The sequence below is a fragment of the Epinephelus lanceolatus genome, chromosome 8 (assembly GCF_041903045.1).
Source record: "Epinephelus lanceolatus isolate andai-2023 chromosome 8, ASM4190304v1, whole genome shotgun sequence".
In the NCBI taxonomy this organism is placed as follows: Eukaryota; Metazoa; Chordata; class Actinopteri; order Perciformes; family Serranidae; genus Epinephelus; species Epinephelus lanceolatus.
Window position 1 is genome coordinate 9,229,220 of NC_135741.1, and position 15,094 is coordinate 9,244,313.

Sequence of the window (15,094 nt, forward strand, 5' to 3'; positions counted from 1 at the left end):
GTTTGTCTTAGGGGTATATTTGTATCTTTTTTTAGTCATTTCACTTCTATTTATAGCTGTTTTGTGTATCTTTGGAGTTCCTTTGCATGTTTTGTTGTTGTTTGTGCTTATTTAAAGGTCAGTTTGTGTCTCTTAAGGGTATATTTGTGTCCTTTTTGGTCATTTTGTTTCTCTTTATAGTTGTTGTGTGTCTCTGTGTAGTTGTTTTGCACGTGTTGTCATTATGTGCTTGTTTACAGGCCAGTTTGTGTCTCTCTGTGGTAATTTTGTGTGTCCTTGCGGTTGTTTTCTGTTTCTTTGAGGTCATTTTGTTTCTCTGCTGCATACATCTGTGTGCTTTTTGGCCATTTTCTTTGTTCTTTATAATTGTTGTGTGTCTTTGTAGTTCCTTGGCATCTCTTTGTAGTCATTTTCTGTTTCTGTTAAGTAATTTTGTTTCTCTTTGTGGTAATTTAGTATGTCCTTGTGTTTGTTCTGTGTTTATTTTTAATCGTTTTGTGTGTCTTTGAGGTCACTTTGTGTCTCATTGGGGTATATTTGTGTCCTTTTTGGTTATTTTGTTTCTCTTTGTAGTTGTTTTGCATGTGTTGTTGTCAATATGTGCTTGTTTACAGGCCAGTTTGTGTCTCTTTGTGGTAATTTAGTGTGTCTTTGTGGTTATTTTGTGTCTCTGTTTAATCATTTTGTATTTTTTGAGGTAATTTTGTTTCTTTAAGGGATATATTTGTGTGTTTTTTGACCATTTTATTTCTGTTTATAGTTGTTTTGTGTATCTTTTTAGTTCTTTTGCATGTTTTGTTGTTGTTTTGTGCTTCTTTAAAGGTCAGTTTGTGTGTCTTTGAGATCTGTTTGTGTCCTTTTTTTTGGTCATTTTGTATTTCTTTACAGTTCCTTAGAGGGTGGTAATAGTTTAGGAGGCAGCAATATCTCAGTCCATAGGGACTTGGCTTGGTAACTGGAGGGTCGCTGGTTCAAGACCCCATATGAATCGAGCATGGAGTGTGGACTGGCAGCTGGAGAGCTGCCAGTTTGCCTCCTGGGCATTGCCGAGGTGGCCTTGAGCAAGGCACCGAACCCTGTCCATCTCCATTTAATGCATGTGTTGGTCTTGTTTGTGCATGTGTGTGTATTTGAGGCCATGTGTGTATGACAACAGAGTGAAAGATAATGAATTTCCCCTTGGGGATTAATAAAGTATTTTTTGAGTTTCTTTATGGTATTACTTTGAGTGACATTTTGCAGATGAAGGCCAGGGGGGCCCTGACACTTTGGACCCCTGGGCATGTGCCCGGGGGGCCCGTTTAGTTCTCTATCCATGATGACAGTGGCACCAGTGTGGCTGAAGGGTTTTTGGACAGAGGTGTCAGCCTCTGACTGCAACAACCACAAGAGGGCAGAGTTGCGCAAAAAATGGCCTCCAACAAGTAGCCGAGTGCTCAGTCCTGAGAGCAAGAGTGAGTCTCCAAAAGGCTTCCAGGGACCTAAGCTACACAATAAAACCCAGGAATGACTAAAAGTTTCAGCCCACTGTGTAAAGAACACGTTGGACACATCTCAGACAGACTGTTGGTCGACTATCACGAACTTACAATAAACATTTCCCACGTGAAAATATGTGTCCCAGAGCGGGAGGAGCTCCGCCTCTCTAAACACACCATGGAAACAAAATCCAGCGCTTCCCAATCACAGAAGCCCCGCCCCCTGCCAGTCCCTATTGGCTCACAGGAGAGGCTGTAGGACCCTCCCCTGACCTCTGATTGGCCGGGACACCCTGCAATCAGGAAAAGAACACGGAAAAAGATCAAAAAAAAGTTATGGAGTGAAGCCCTAATCGGATCAGGTCTGTTGCATGCTGCTGCGTAGTTTTTAGTAGAAACTAAATCCCCTCAGTGCCTCTGGAGAAGCGAGGAGGAGAGGAGAGCGCGTAACGGACATCACGAAGCAGGGTTTGGGTGTGGAGAGGAGCAGATAACCGCCCGGTTCACAGCAGAGCCAGGTATGTTTTTCCGTTTCCAAGGACTGCCTTTGCTGATGTCACCGCGGAGGAGGGCAGGAGAGGAGGACAGGTGCGCACAGTAAAGTTGACTCTCCGTGAGGCTCGGACGAGGAGCTGTCACTGAGCCGAGGATTGCGCAAAAAAACGTTTTAGAAATCAGTTTCTGAAGTTTTTCTGCATTTACTCTTTAAAGAAGTTTTCCCTCCTGGGTGGTGTTATCAGTCTGAAGTGGAATATATCGCCTCTCCACGCGTTTGGAGCTGACAGGCTCTCCGGTGCGCACGAACTGCGGGGCTCACAGGATCCCGTCCTGCTGTGTGACATCGTGGTTTAACTGTGGAGGAAGCTGCTGCTGTTCTTTAAGTGCACATCAGCGTGAACTGGGGTGTGGGATCGAGACGCCCCAGCATCAGAAGCAGCACTTTCCGCTTCAATGCGACACTGACGCAGCTGATCTCGCATCCCAGTCGCAGACAGGTGATGCTCGAGTAAATTCAATGGGAGGATCGCTCATCGGCAGAGGGAGTTTGATTTAAAACACAGACTTGTTCACTCTGGGATGGAATACAACACCAGGAATCAGCCCCAACTTCTTTAATCTGCGATGATTTTCCCATGCGTCATTGCGTCTTAGGAGCAGAAGCGGATCTTGTGTTGAAGGACAATCGTTCTTGGACTTCGCCTCCAGGTTCACGAGAGCTACACCAACAATGTCCAAGACACTGAAGAAGAAGAAGCACTGGTCCTCTAAAGTGCAGGAGTGCACCCTGTCGTGGGGGGGATCCGGGGAGTTGGTCACGGTGGTTGAGGTGCGAGGCGGCGCGGAGCTGGGAGAGTTCCCCCACCTCGGACACATAGTTTCGGAGGCGATGGTTTGCCACGCCGGGAGGTTTCCCTGCAGCGGGGACGTGCTGCTGGAGGTGAACGGCACTCCGGTGAGCGGACTCACCAACCGAGACACACTGGCTGTCATCCGCCACTTTCGGGAGCCCATCCGCCTGAAGACTGTGAAACCAGGTGTGTATTTGAATCACAATAGACCCCACACACACACACCTTTAACTCCCCACCAAACCTGTCAGGTGTGTGAGGTGCTGTAGCTCAGGAAAGGCGAGACAAGTATCATGAATAAATAAGAGGGACTTGTGGGTACATGGTCACAGCTGTGCCCCTGTCGATGGATCAGGTGTGTGTGCAGTCTTAGCTCCTCCACAGGTTAATTGTGTGTTCTCAGCTGGTTTAAGCACATCTGAATTGTCCACCTGCACGCCTCCTGCACATCCATGTGAGGACAACATATATCTTCATGCTGCTGTGGCACAAACCCGCCAAACGACATAAGTGGGAGACCTGCTGTGTGTAGCTACACATGCCTGTCCATAGTGCCCAGATCTGCATGCACCTGCAGCCCTCGTCCTCTTTGTCATCTTTGCATCCAAGTGTTGCCTCTTCTCTCGGCTTGGCCACACACACACACACACACATGCATGCATGAATGAGCAACACAGCTTTAATGTCATTGCAAATGTGTGTGTGTGTGTGAGGTCAGCTAAAAGCTTATTGATTGGATTTATGCGTCTGTTATTACCTGACTTACTGGCAATTAGTTTGTGCTTCTTTATGGCTCACAGACTAATGAGTGTGTTAAATGTGCCAAAACATACTGACAGTCAAACTCTACCAGTCAAGTGGGACAATAGTGTGTGTGTGTGTTTGTATGGATGGGTGGATTTGATGGAGGCGCTGCTGAGTGTGGCGCTTTGCAAACACTTAGCCGGGATTTGTTAATGGCTGCCTTGCCAGCTTAGACCGTGTCGGCCTGCTTGCAGCATGGAGGTGAGCCCAAGTCTAATTGAATCAATTAGGCCCATATCCTTAAATCCCCACGATGCTGAGCTGGCCAGGCGACGCAGTTTGACACCATGACTCGCAGGTGTTTTGGCTTCATTATGGTATTAGTGAAGCACATTGTGTTTGTTAAAAGTGCATTTTCTCAGCTCAGCATTAACTCTGCATGCGTCTTAACATTTCTCTGTTATGTTATGTTATGTTAGGTGTATGTTAAGTGGTGCCCGAGCCACACTTTGACATGTGCAGGCTGCTTACCATAGGCTCCTCTGTTTCCCCTCAGGGCCCTCACTGTGTGTTTATATCTCTGTCCCCTTTCTCATGATTAATTCAAGCGTCATCCATCATTGATGGCTGCTCCGTGCCAAGATGAGGTGGCTTAGATGCTGGCCAACTGGTCTGGATATAAACTTGTATTCTTGTGAGATTGCAAAGCAGAGCTGCAACGATTAGTTGATTATAGTCATTCAACAGAAAATTAATTGGAAACTGTTTTGCTGATAGTTTTTAAGATAAGAGATAAGATACACCTTTATTGATCCCACAATTGAGAAATTCCAGTGTTACAGCAGTCAAGGGGAAAGAGTCAGATTAAAGATTTCAAAATTTAAAAACGTAAGACAAACTAGGCATGCAAAAAGAGTACAAAAATACAAGAAACGGCAATAAATAATAATAATAATGAGCAGTGAATAAAAAGTGAGCAATGGATTAAAGTGAACATATTTAGTGCAAATTGAATATTGTATGTGCAAATAAACAACAACAACATGGGGGACAGTTATGCTTATTATGGTGTCCATAAGGTGTCCATAGTTTTTGCAACTTTTTTAGCAAAAAAGCCAAAAAATTTCCTGGTTCCATGCTTCTTAAATGGGAGAATTTAACACCTCTCTATGCCATAAATGAAAATTGGGATACACAATGTTAAATTTTTTGGCAATATCTGATATGCCAATATGTAGAAACTCATTTCACAGACAACCAATACCGATATCAATATATCCACTTTTTTCCCTACCTAATTTTAGTGATCATCAAGTCTTTTTTGTAGTGGAATTAACATCTTGTTATGCATGTATACTCTTATCATGAGGGCCCACCAGCAGATGAGACATGAAATACAACACTTGTCAATGTATGAAATATTTATTCATTGTGCAAAATAAGAACAAGCATGTTGGACGATTGTGAAAGTTCATTTTAAAGCTGATATTGGCCCAAACAGATGATGTGCCGATATCATCATGCATCCCTGATTGTCGCAAAGGTACTAGATGTCCAAATGAGTATTCCAGTGCTTCGTTTTTTGTTTTGTTTTTTACATCAGTGAACTGGTGGGGGAAGCTGAAAAGAGGTGGTCAGTGTCGGACACGCCGTTGTCCTCAATGCAGCAATTAAATTGGCAGCATGACGAGTCAAAGGAACATGTGAGACTAATTGCAGATGGTTGTCCGAGTAGTGAAGCACTTGCTTTGCGTCTAGTGATGCCGCCTGACCGCTGACGTTTCTACTGTAGTTACTAGTAACTTACTCAGAGTGCTAAGTCCTGCTAAAGTCAGGTTGAGTTCTGGTGGGTGATTAGTGTGTATGAATAAGACCCCCTACCCCTTGGATCCCGTCACTGCCTGTCAAAGCTTTGAATATTCTTGGGTAATTATCACTAAAGCTTGGAAGCCCCAAAAGTGGTATTCAGGACAGCCCTCCTTAAAGAAGGATATATCGATTAAGGGAGACGATAACGGGCGGATTAACCGATAATGAAAATAAACATTAGCTGCAGCTCTACTGCAAAGTAGAGAGTGACGACAGATGGCAAGACTGACTCGTGAAGGTTAAGACTTGTCACAACAGTGTTGTATGTGTACCATGTTAAAAAGTTACATCAGCCTGAAAGGAGCTTTTACATTATTTCAGTTTGTCTCCCTGCTGGATTTCTCCCCTCTCCCTCCGTGCTGTCTAGTTTGTCTTTACTTTATCTTCTCCTCTCAGCCGATTATGCCTTATCATCACATTTTTCCATTCCCACTCGTCTCTGGTATTTTCTCTCCTTTGCTACATTATTCTATATTTCACTCTCAATCTAACTTTTGCTTCACCCTTCCTCCGACCCTATTCCATCACCAGAGCACTGCTTATTTTTTCTTTTCTTTCTCTGGCCACTCAGTCCTGTGAGTAAATCTGAAATATTTCGTTTAAGAATCTCACTTCCTTTAGTGGTTCTCACTCACCTGCCAGGACAATCACACCTGCAGCTCCTAAATCAAACATGGTTTTGCGCCTTGGCTACAGCTGCTGCCCGACACTTCCCCTGCACAGTCAGGACAGAAAACAGAAGTTTGCCTGGAGTGGTCCTCTGGCTCCGAACCAGCCGATGCACTCAGTATGCAGCTCCCATCCAGAGAGAGGAGCAAGGCAATAGGCAGTAACCTTGAGGGGGCGATTGGGTATAGAGGCGTAGTGATACAGATACCTTATTGCAGCTTAGAGACTTGTGAGTGGGCAGCTCATTGATTAATGCTGTAAACAGACTTAAATCTGCTTGTTTTTGCCTCATGGAGCTTAATGGATGGACCATTTAGCTCTCAGGTCCTGCAGCAACCTTGATTCACAAATCAGGTCTGTAATGGAAACTGGGAAAAGGGTTTTCAAAACCTTCTACCCTCTCTTAAAAAGCCTGGAAGATAAATCATGATAATGATATACTGAGATAACAATGGTTCACATTTTCAGGGCTTCTCCAGAGATTACATCTGAACACAGTATATGAATACATATCTGAAGGCCAAGATACAGACGGTGTCGTGCAGGTTCACACGTAAGGCGGTTCAGAGTTCAGTTCACACAGATTAAAATAACTAGTTCACGTTCATAGTTCACAATTTGAATTTTTGAACTTCACAGTCCCAAAACATGAACTAGTTTACAATTAATTCCTCCGTTTTGTTTTGTAGCTGTGCAATGATTTTTAACCTTTAACTTACTGTGTACCCTCCTGGTCACAAGCAGCATCTACAATAACTAAGCTTCTTATGATGATATACAATCAAGCAATTAAACTTGGCATGGCACATCTTTGCCATGTTCTTCAGAAACTAAATACGTTAAGTTTTGATAATTTCATTAACTCATCCATAAATGCGTAATGTACATCATCAGGCTCCCCAGGTGCTCAGTGACCTTGTGGTTCCAGTTACAGCTTCTGGCTCAGTGACACGTGGAGCAGCCGATGGGAACTGTAGGGTTCCCCTGTGTGAATCCTGACTTCTGTCTGTTGAGTTCTTTACCGACAGACCTTAAGCTGGATCCTGATTTAGATCACTTCAAACTCAAACTGAGACAGTTTTTGAAGATGACTCAGTTATGCAGTCATGACTAATTTGGTGCTTCCTCTTCTGTGGTGCTAATTATGTATCACAGACAAAAGCCAAAAATGCGGTGCGCCAAGAAATACTGGACACGTTCTACAATCAGGCTTCCACCTCACTATCTGTGTTGCCAATTTCCAATCTCCGAAATGTTTGTAAGCGTGGGTCAAAGTTTCTTCCGTCAAGTCTGTTATTATAGATCACAACTTTTCTGTGGGAGGTGGCGTACAGGCCTCGTTTTGTGCGTATGAGACCCGGAGTGTTGGGCTGAGTTGTGTTGGCATGCCAGGTGCCATAAAACACTAAGACCTTGTCACCTTGTCACCTTGTCACGACGTTTGGTCATGGACCTTCCATGTCCAGATAGGACGTGACCGGTATGCTGGCTGTGTTGGACGTTGTGTCAAGTTCTACCTTTTTCATATATTGCATTTTTTCAAAATACACTTCCATTTTCACAGGAAATTTATTATTTACATACAGTCTCTTTTGAAATAAACACAGTACGATGGTACAACAACGCAAATTGACATTTTTCTTCCTCCAACAACTAACGCACGTGGTTAGGTTTAGGCAACAAAAGCACACGGTTGGGTTTAGGAAAAAAAGAACAGGGTTTGGCTTTAGCATCTTAAAGTGTGCGAACACCACTCTCTTGGGTGAAAGTCCGTGTCTGTTGGACCCATCCACATCCACCACTCCTCTTGCCTGCCCCACTCAGACTTTTGCTGACTTAACATTCGTTCTTGTCCTGTCGCGTTTCCCTCTGATGCCGGCAAGTGCCATTCAACTATAACAGCAACAAACCCGTATCATGCCGACGTTACAGGACAGCATTTTTAGTCAGTGTCTGATGCCGCAAGTCACTGCCCAGGCGCCTGATTTCGACAAGTACAGAGTGAGACCGTGTTGCATAAAACGAATGTTTTTAACTGTCGCAAGACTGAACGACGCTCACGTTCAAGTTCATGATTTGCAAACTGATGCATTCAGGTCACCAACGATATGAGCATGCTCACGCACAACTCTTGATAAAGATGGAAAACACTTACATGTCATGGGTCAAACTGTTTACTGTGATGTTAAGTGTTCTTCTCTGTAAAGATATAGACTGAAAAAAATATTGTCAGTCCGAAAAACAGATGAAATGTCAACATTAATCTGGTGACTTTGGTGGATAAATGGCCTCTTATACAGAATGAGCTTTATGGCCGTACCTCACTGCCACCGTTTAAACGTAAAACATATTACATCACCATTAATACAAACGCTCAATCACGCCAGTATACATTAAAGTCGGGCAGTAAAGCTGTCTGCTACAGGAAAAAAGAAGTGTTTGAAGATATTTTCATTAAAGTAATAGTATTTTTTTATTCAAAAGATAAATGAGGTCTCCTCAGGAGTCTTCTAGCTACAGAGGAACATTTTTATTTCCATTGTATATCAGGGACAAGTCACTTAGTAGCTATACCTTCAGTATCTGGCGAGAAATGAACTGCAAAGATGTGTAATTTCATACAATCACACTTCACTTAATACCCAAGGAGAGGTGATAAAAATGAGCTGCCTTCAGTTTTTTTTATTTACCATTTTCATTTAGGAAAGGGAACAATGGATAACTTAAGTACTTTATGTACCTCACCTTGGGCTTTTATTCCAATATGCACACTAAATGATGAAGAATTCAGTTTTTACTTATTGTTTAGTATCTAATAGACTCTTTTCAAGCACGCAGTCTCTTTTTTCTAAACTAAAGACACCAGAAAGGATCCCGAGGACAAATTACGCCATAAGGAATCCAGGTAAGCTTTAATAAGCTTAAATAATTGAGTGAGAGATAATTTCCGAGACAACAGAGACAAATTCAAAGGACCCTTCTCTCCTCTTTGGATCCTCTTACACTGTCGTACATCACCAGACTGTGATGCTCACTGCGTCCCAGGAGTTACTATTTGATGAAGTGTTTTAATTTACCTTCTTGATATACCTACTTTCCCTCCAACCTGTCTCTTTCTGCATCGTTTGGTAACTTGCATCATTATAATCTCCCATAATGCCTTTCGACAGCCACCTGAGAATTTGTCGGAGCTTGCTGCATTCAGTTGTTGTTCCTAAACGTGGCTGGAGAAAGTGAGAGTCGCAATATGTCTTGTGTTTTAAGGCCTAATCAGTTTATTGTTTTGGATAATAATGATACGACTGTACTGAATGTCTTCTTTTTCCTTTAAACATCTGAAGCTTCCGTTGAGGTTTTTGAAGGAAGCTTTGAATGTTTGTCGTCATATTTTATGACCTCATCACCCTAAAAAGATAAAAACAACAAAAAAAAAACATCCTATAACAAAATCCTCCATTTGAATGAAGTGATTGAGGTCTTTATTTTTTAATGAAATCCACTTACATTGCTGTGAGATTGCTGCTGGACCAACCTAATGATACAGGTGTGTACCCTCTTTTATAAAATAACAAAAGTATCCATAAACACCTCTTCCCAGTGTAAGTCTGTGGGAAAAAGTATTTTTGTATCATGTGATGGACCCCAGAAATTGCAGTAGGCCTACTACTGTTTGGCCACAATGAAAAGCTGCACAGCATTTGAATGTTGGTTTAGACTTCATATGTCAACATTATAAATGTTATATGTTATAATTCGCCACAGACTGGATGTCTTTAGCGACATGGCTCTGTTCTGGGGCCTCTCTGCCTTTCCTCGGGCCTACGCAGAAAGCCTAAGGCATTTAGTTTAGGTTAAGGCAGAGAGAGCAAACCTCTCTGCCCTTCCATGCGCCTACATGGAAAGCCTAAAGTGCAACAGACACTGCTGCCGGCGCGGCGCTGTGGCCGTTAAGTGCCGCCCCCCAACACACATTGGCAGCAGCGCGCAGCGGCACCGTCGACCGTGTATCTCCCACCCCAGCCCGGTAGGTGGCTGTACCTACACTAGTTGCCAACGGTTGCCAACTGTTAGTAAAGGAAGAAGAAGAGGAAACAACAACTTGGATTTCACGGGTGAGTTTCTAACCAAATCTTCTTATTAAAAATTTGAAAAACTTAATAACGTTAAGCATCCCGATACCCCTTTGAAAGCTGCAAATGAAACTACGGTGGCCGAGATGTATATAAAAGGCTTTTCTCGCAGCGCCGGTGTGGATTTGTTCATAGAATGTAATGGAGCCGGGCGTTTTGACGCGCGGCGTATGGCGGCAGTGTGTGTTGCACTTAAGGCATTTAGTTTAGGTTAAGGCAGAGAGAGCAAACCTCCCTGCCCTTCCATGCGCCTACACAGAAAGCCTAAGGCAGGGAGGACAGCAGCAAAGACCCCAGGAACAGAACAAAGCAGCATCAATGACAAACAGAAATGACATTTATAAGTCAGACACAGCATGAAAAGGAGGAGCTGGGGTGGAGGCAGGTTGCAAAGCAGCTTGCAGAGGAAGCAGCAACAGTAGGCAGGCCAGAGCAGTTTAAATAGGGCGCCCTGAATGAGATTTGCCAATTGGTTACATAGAAAGGAATCATGTGATCTGTCAGCTGACTCCCTTCTATCAATCAGCTGCTCCATTAGTTGGTTGATGTAGCTGGGATGGGAGCTGGGCTTGACATTGTGTCCTGCCTGAGGTAACGCAAAGAAAGGCAGAAAATCCTCACATTAGAGAAGCTGGAACCAGCTGATGTTTTGGTGTTTGATGATGAGCAGATTATTGAAACAGCCGCTGATTAATCTTCTGTCAAATGACAAAGCAATTAATAAATTATTGATTGCAGCGCTACTTGTGCTGCAGTTTGGCCTACTGAGGCTATTATCAGTGGAGTACCTGCTGTCCCCATCTCCTCTACAGTCTCTACAGTATGCAAATGATTGAGTCTTACCACAGACCCCCACTGAAAGTGTTAATTCTTTGATTATTGAAGATGTTCCTGCTTCCAGAACTCATTGTTGCTGTCGTTATTCTTTCATCCAGCAGAAAGAGAAAAACACATCACCTACAAAACCTAACCATTTTTATTACACTGCTACAAAACAGATTTTTATTTTTTAGCAGCCTCGACATCATGCGGTAATTTGCTGCTTTCTCCTCCTGAAACAGGCAATCTCAGTTTCTTTTCTTCTCTTCTGGCTGGTGTTGTCATATTGAGGTTAACACTTCATACGTTTGCCATCAGCGCAGCAGCAGAGCGGTAAGCGCACAGTCTGTGTTAATGTGGTTCCCCCCACGGTGCAGTCATCGCTTCTATGACTAAGCTGCTCTAAACCAGCTGAGAGGAGCTGTCAGGAGCTCTCAGGTTCTGTGGCTCCTTCCCCCCCACGGTAAACCTAACTGCTGTTCCAGTCACTGCATTTGTCATATGTGAGGCTCCTGTAAAGCCCAGGTTTGTCTCAGAATCTACCTTCTGTAAAGGAGGGGAAAGTTCCACTGTAACCAGACAACTAAGGTGCCAGGATGCAGCCCTTTCTTGTTACACATTCGGTGCACAAAAAAAAACAAGGTTCAATACTTTATGGACTATATAACAGTCTTTTTTAAAATGAAATTCCACTTTACTACAGTCAAAGGTCCTTGGTTGCAAAATCATCTTGAATCCAGCTCCTCCTCTCGCCTCTCGCTCCTCCCGCAGCTCTAAACATGGAGGCCGCTCAGTATTCTGAGTGCAAATGGAGCTTCACTGGCACCCTTCTCTGTGCTCCCTCTGCTGCATCCTATTTTCAGCGTGTGTGTTTAAGTGTACGCGTATCGCAGCTGTACACCTGATGTGACATCCACCCATCATCCCCTCCCACCGGCTGCTCTCCTGGCTCATTCCCCAAACCTGTCACACTTCTCCACCCTCCGCCCTGCCAGCCCGTCGGCGACGAGGGACGACGGTGCGAGCGGATGGGCATAATGAAGCCCCCAGACGGCAGCGGCTGCTGTGAATACCAAAGCACGCCTCTGACACTCTTTTTTTTCATCCCTTTATTCCTCTGTGGAGCAGCCCTCTCTTTCTGCAACTCACAGCCCTGCACCTCCTCACAATCTCCTCGTCCACTCCCCCTGTCTAACAGCGGTTTACACCTGTCTTGCATTTCTTCCCTCCTCCTCCTGCAGTGCATGACAGGCAAAGTCAGCCTAGTGAGGAAGAAGGAAATGACGGTTTGCCCAATGTCATTCCTGCATCATGTTTGCAGTCTTGGAACCATCACTGAAAGGCAGAGCTCCTCAAATCCACCGCAGATGTTTAGTGACACGGGCATCCCTCTTCATTCTACCTTGCTGATGCCGTCCACAGAGCCGCATTGCGGTAACAAACAGGCCAGCAACAAAGATAGCAATTTTAAATGTGCCATGCCTCTCACTGGCAGGCAACCATAACTTGGCAGGCATGTTTAAAGGCAGTGGAGATGAGTGCGTGCTGATTCACCAAGACTGCCTCTTTCTACTCGCTGACTGGCCGTGCTGCGATGTCAGCAGCAGCAGTGTCTCCAGGTTGCTGCTGGTGGAAATGGACGGTGTAGTTTAGGGACACAGGCGCACACACATGCTCACACACTTACACACACTCTTTTTCGGAGACTCCTGCCCTCCTTTCCTCATGTTGACTCCTAATTGGTCTCCTTCCAACAGGGAGTCGTCCCTGCAGCTGTTCATCCCTTATGAGATAAGATGAGGTCAGCTTCTAAACAGTGCATACACAGAACAGAGAGCAGAGCACAGCAGCTCTTAAATCATGAGGAATGATAACCTTCACTGCTGCGTCATCAGTACGGCTAATCCTTTTTGTTTTTCACAGGTTTTTACTCAAAGATACGCATTGTTTAAGTTTCAATGCACCAAAAAGTTGCCGCAAAAGGACACTGATTCCAACAGTTCTTGTTCTTGCAACGCTGCATCTGCTAATGTAAGATTGTGATGACGAAAATGGAGAGAAAATACAAAAGTGTTGCAGTCTATGCACAGAACAGTGCCTTACATCCCTGCGTCACACAGTGTTTTTCGCCTGATGTGCATTCTCGTCAGTTCACATTGAGTCATCGTCAGTTTTTGGATAAGCTAGCAACACTGTAACCTAGATGTTGTTTATTAATCTAATCTTTGCCTCAACCCCAAGATTAAACCTCCAGAAAACCAGGAAATGTCACACCTAACTATAACTTGTGATCATGGATTTATGAAGATAAACTTAGAGTTTTGCTGGCACTGCTCCAGCTGCTTGGCTGACTTCCCTGCAGATTTTCAAATGATTTTACCTGACTGCTGATAGATTATCAAATTGACCATCATGTTGTTACAATGGAAAATATGTACAACTTAATATTGCTAAAATATACTGACATTTAGATGCACTTAATTATGTCCAGTAATACAAATGTACTCAGATGGAGGGGTCTGTATTCTGATTTAAATGTAGTATCTGGCATCAATAGAGGAAGACAGACTATCCGTCGCCATTAACATAGGTGTCAGACATGCAAATTGTAGGAAAACATGAATGGTACATTCTGTATGCCCTCATACTTGTGTATCTAGTTTGCATAATTTCCCAAGCTTGAGAAATAAATCTAGCCCATACTTTGACACTTAGTCCAACTTTTTACTTTCATTAAACCAAAATAATTCAAGATTTTTATTGTGTATTTTTACAAAAGTGCATGTAGATTATCATATAAAGTATGAGCATGCACTGAGGGGCTGACACCTTGCCAAGGTCACACGGTTTGATGAAAAGTCAAGCTTTAAGTAACTTTTGATGTCCAAGGTCTTAAGATGGTAGAGACAAAATCTGAAGTCAATCGGATCTAATCTGTAGGAGGAGTTTGTTAAAGTGCGACCCTTAGAAAAAGCCCCTGGAAAACCACGATCATCTGTGCGAAATACAAAGTTTTAACAGAGTTCACCATTAATGTAGCTGCAGAACCACTGCATTGGAATATAGCAACACTTTCACCTATGGAAAATCACCAGTAATATCTTGTAAACCAAACCAAATCTGTAGGACTGGACATGTTCCAGCAAGACTATGATCTGAAATCGGGGAAAAATTACCAACGTTGGCAACCAAGGTTACATGTTTCCCTGATGTTAGCATGTAGCTACATGTAGCACTGTACTTTCAGCTGGGGAATGACTGTAAAGGAGAATAGCAGCACTTGAAAAAGTCTCCAGTCAAAGCTTGTAAACCATGGTCTTCACAATTGGACATGTTCCAGCAGGAATATGATCTGAAATCAGGGAGAAATTAACAACTTTGGCAACCAAGATTACACGTTCCCCTGATGTTAGCATGTAGCTACATGTAGCACTGTACTTGCAGCTGGGAAATGACTGTTACATAGTGTAGCAGTACTTTGAAAAAAGTCACCAGTCAAAGCTTGTCCTGCTGTTTTGTTGGTTTGTTTTTTAAATGTATGTTTTTAGGGACTCCTGGCTGTGCACCAGCCAACTTTCAGTAAGAGATTTTTTCCATAGGAAAAATATAAAAAGGATGATAATCTTCCCTCCTTTCTGTATGAAGCAAAGGTGGAATCAGTGCTCTGGCAGTTGCATTAAGTTATGTTAAACGCAAAGAACATAAACTGGCGCAGTGATGATGCATTTGTTTTGGTAACTGTTTCCTGGGTTGTTCCCCTCATGTCCATTAACACTGGCATTGCTTTGCTGCAGTCAGCACCGCCACCAACTTCCTGATAAGGAGTGTTTATGCCCCCCCCGCCTCGTGAGACAAACAGCAGGGGGTAGCTGGGCTGGAGTGTGCTGCTATCATACCATAAGTGGCCATGAAGACGGTGTGCTTTTAGCAGAAATGCACCACCATCCTACCCTGATGTGTTTGAGGACAGATTGTCCACAGGCTGATTAACAAAGAAATTGTCCCCTTTGTGTCGCTGTGAACAGCAGACAGCAGC

The 15,094-nt window shown here is 43.7% G+C and overlaps 1 protein-coding gene across 3 annotated transcripts in view; it reads left to right on the top strand.

Moving 5' to 3' along the window:
- Positions 1 to 1,804: 1,804 nt before the first annotated feature.
- Positions 1,805 to 15,094, top strand: part of magi3a (membrane associated guanylate kinase, WW and PDZ domain containing 3a) — a 200,941-nt gene continuing 187,651 nt past the window's right edge. For 2 of the 3 annotated variants that reach the window (XM_033628244.2, XM_033628243.2), the window contains exon 1: positions 1,805 to 3,013. In XM_033628244.2, the coding sequence (XP_033484135.2) occupies positions 2,707 to 3,013 (307 nt within the window). In that variant the 5' untranslated portion in view covers positions 1,805 to 2,706. The remainder of the gene's footprint in view (positions 3,014 to 15,094) is intronic. The other variant, XM_033628242.2, reaches the window with a different exon arrangement.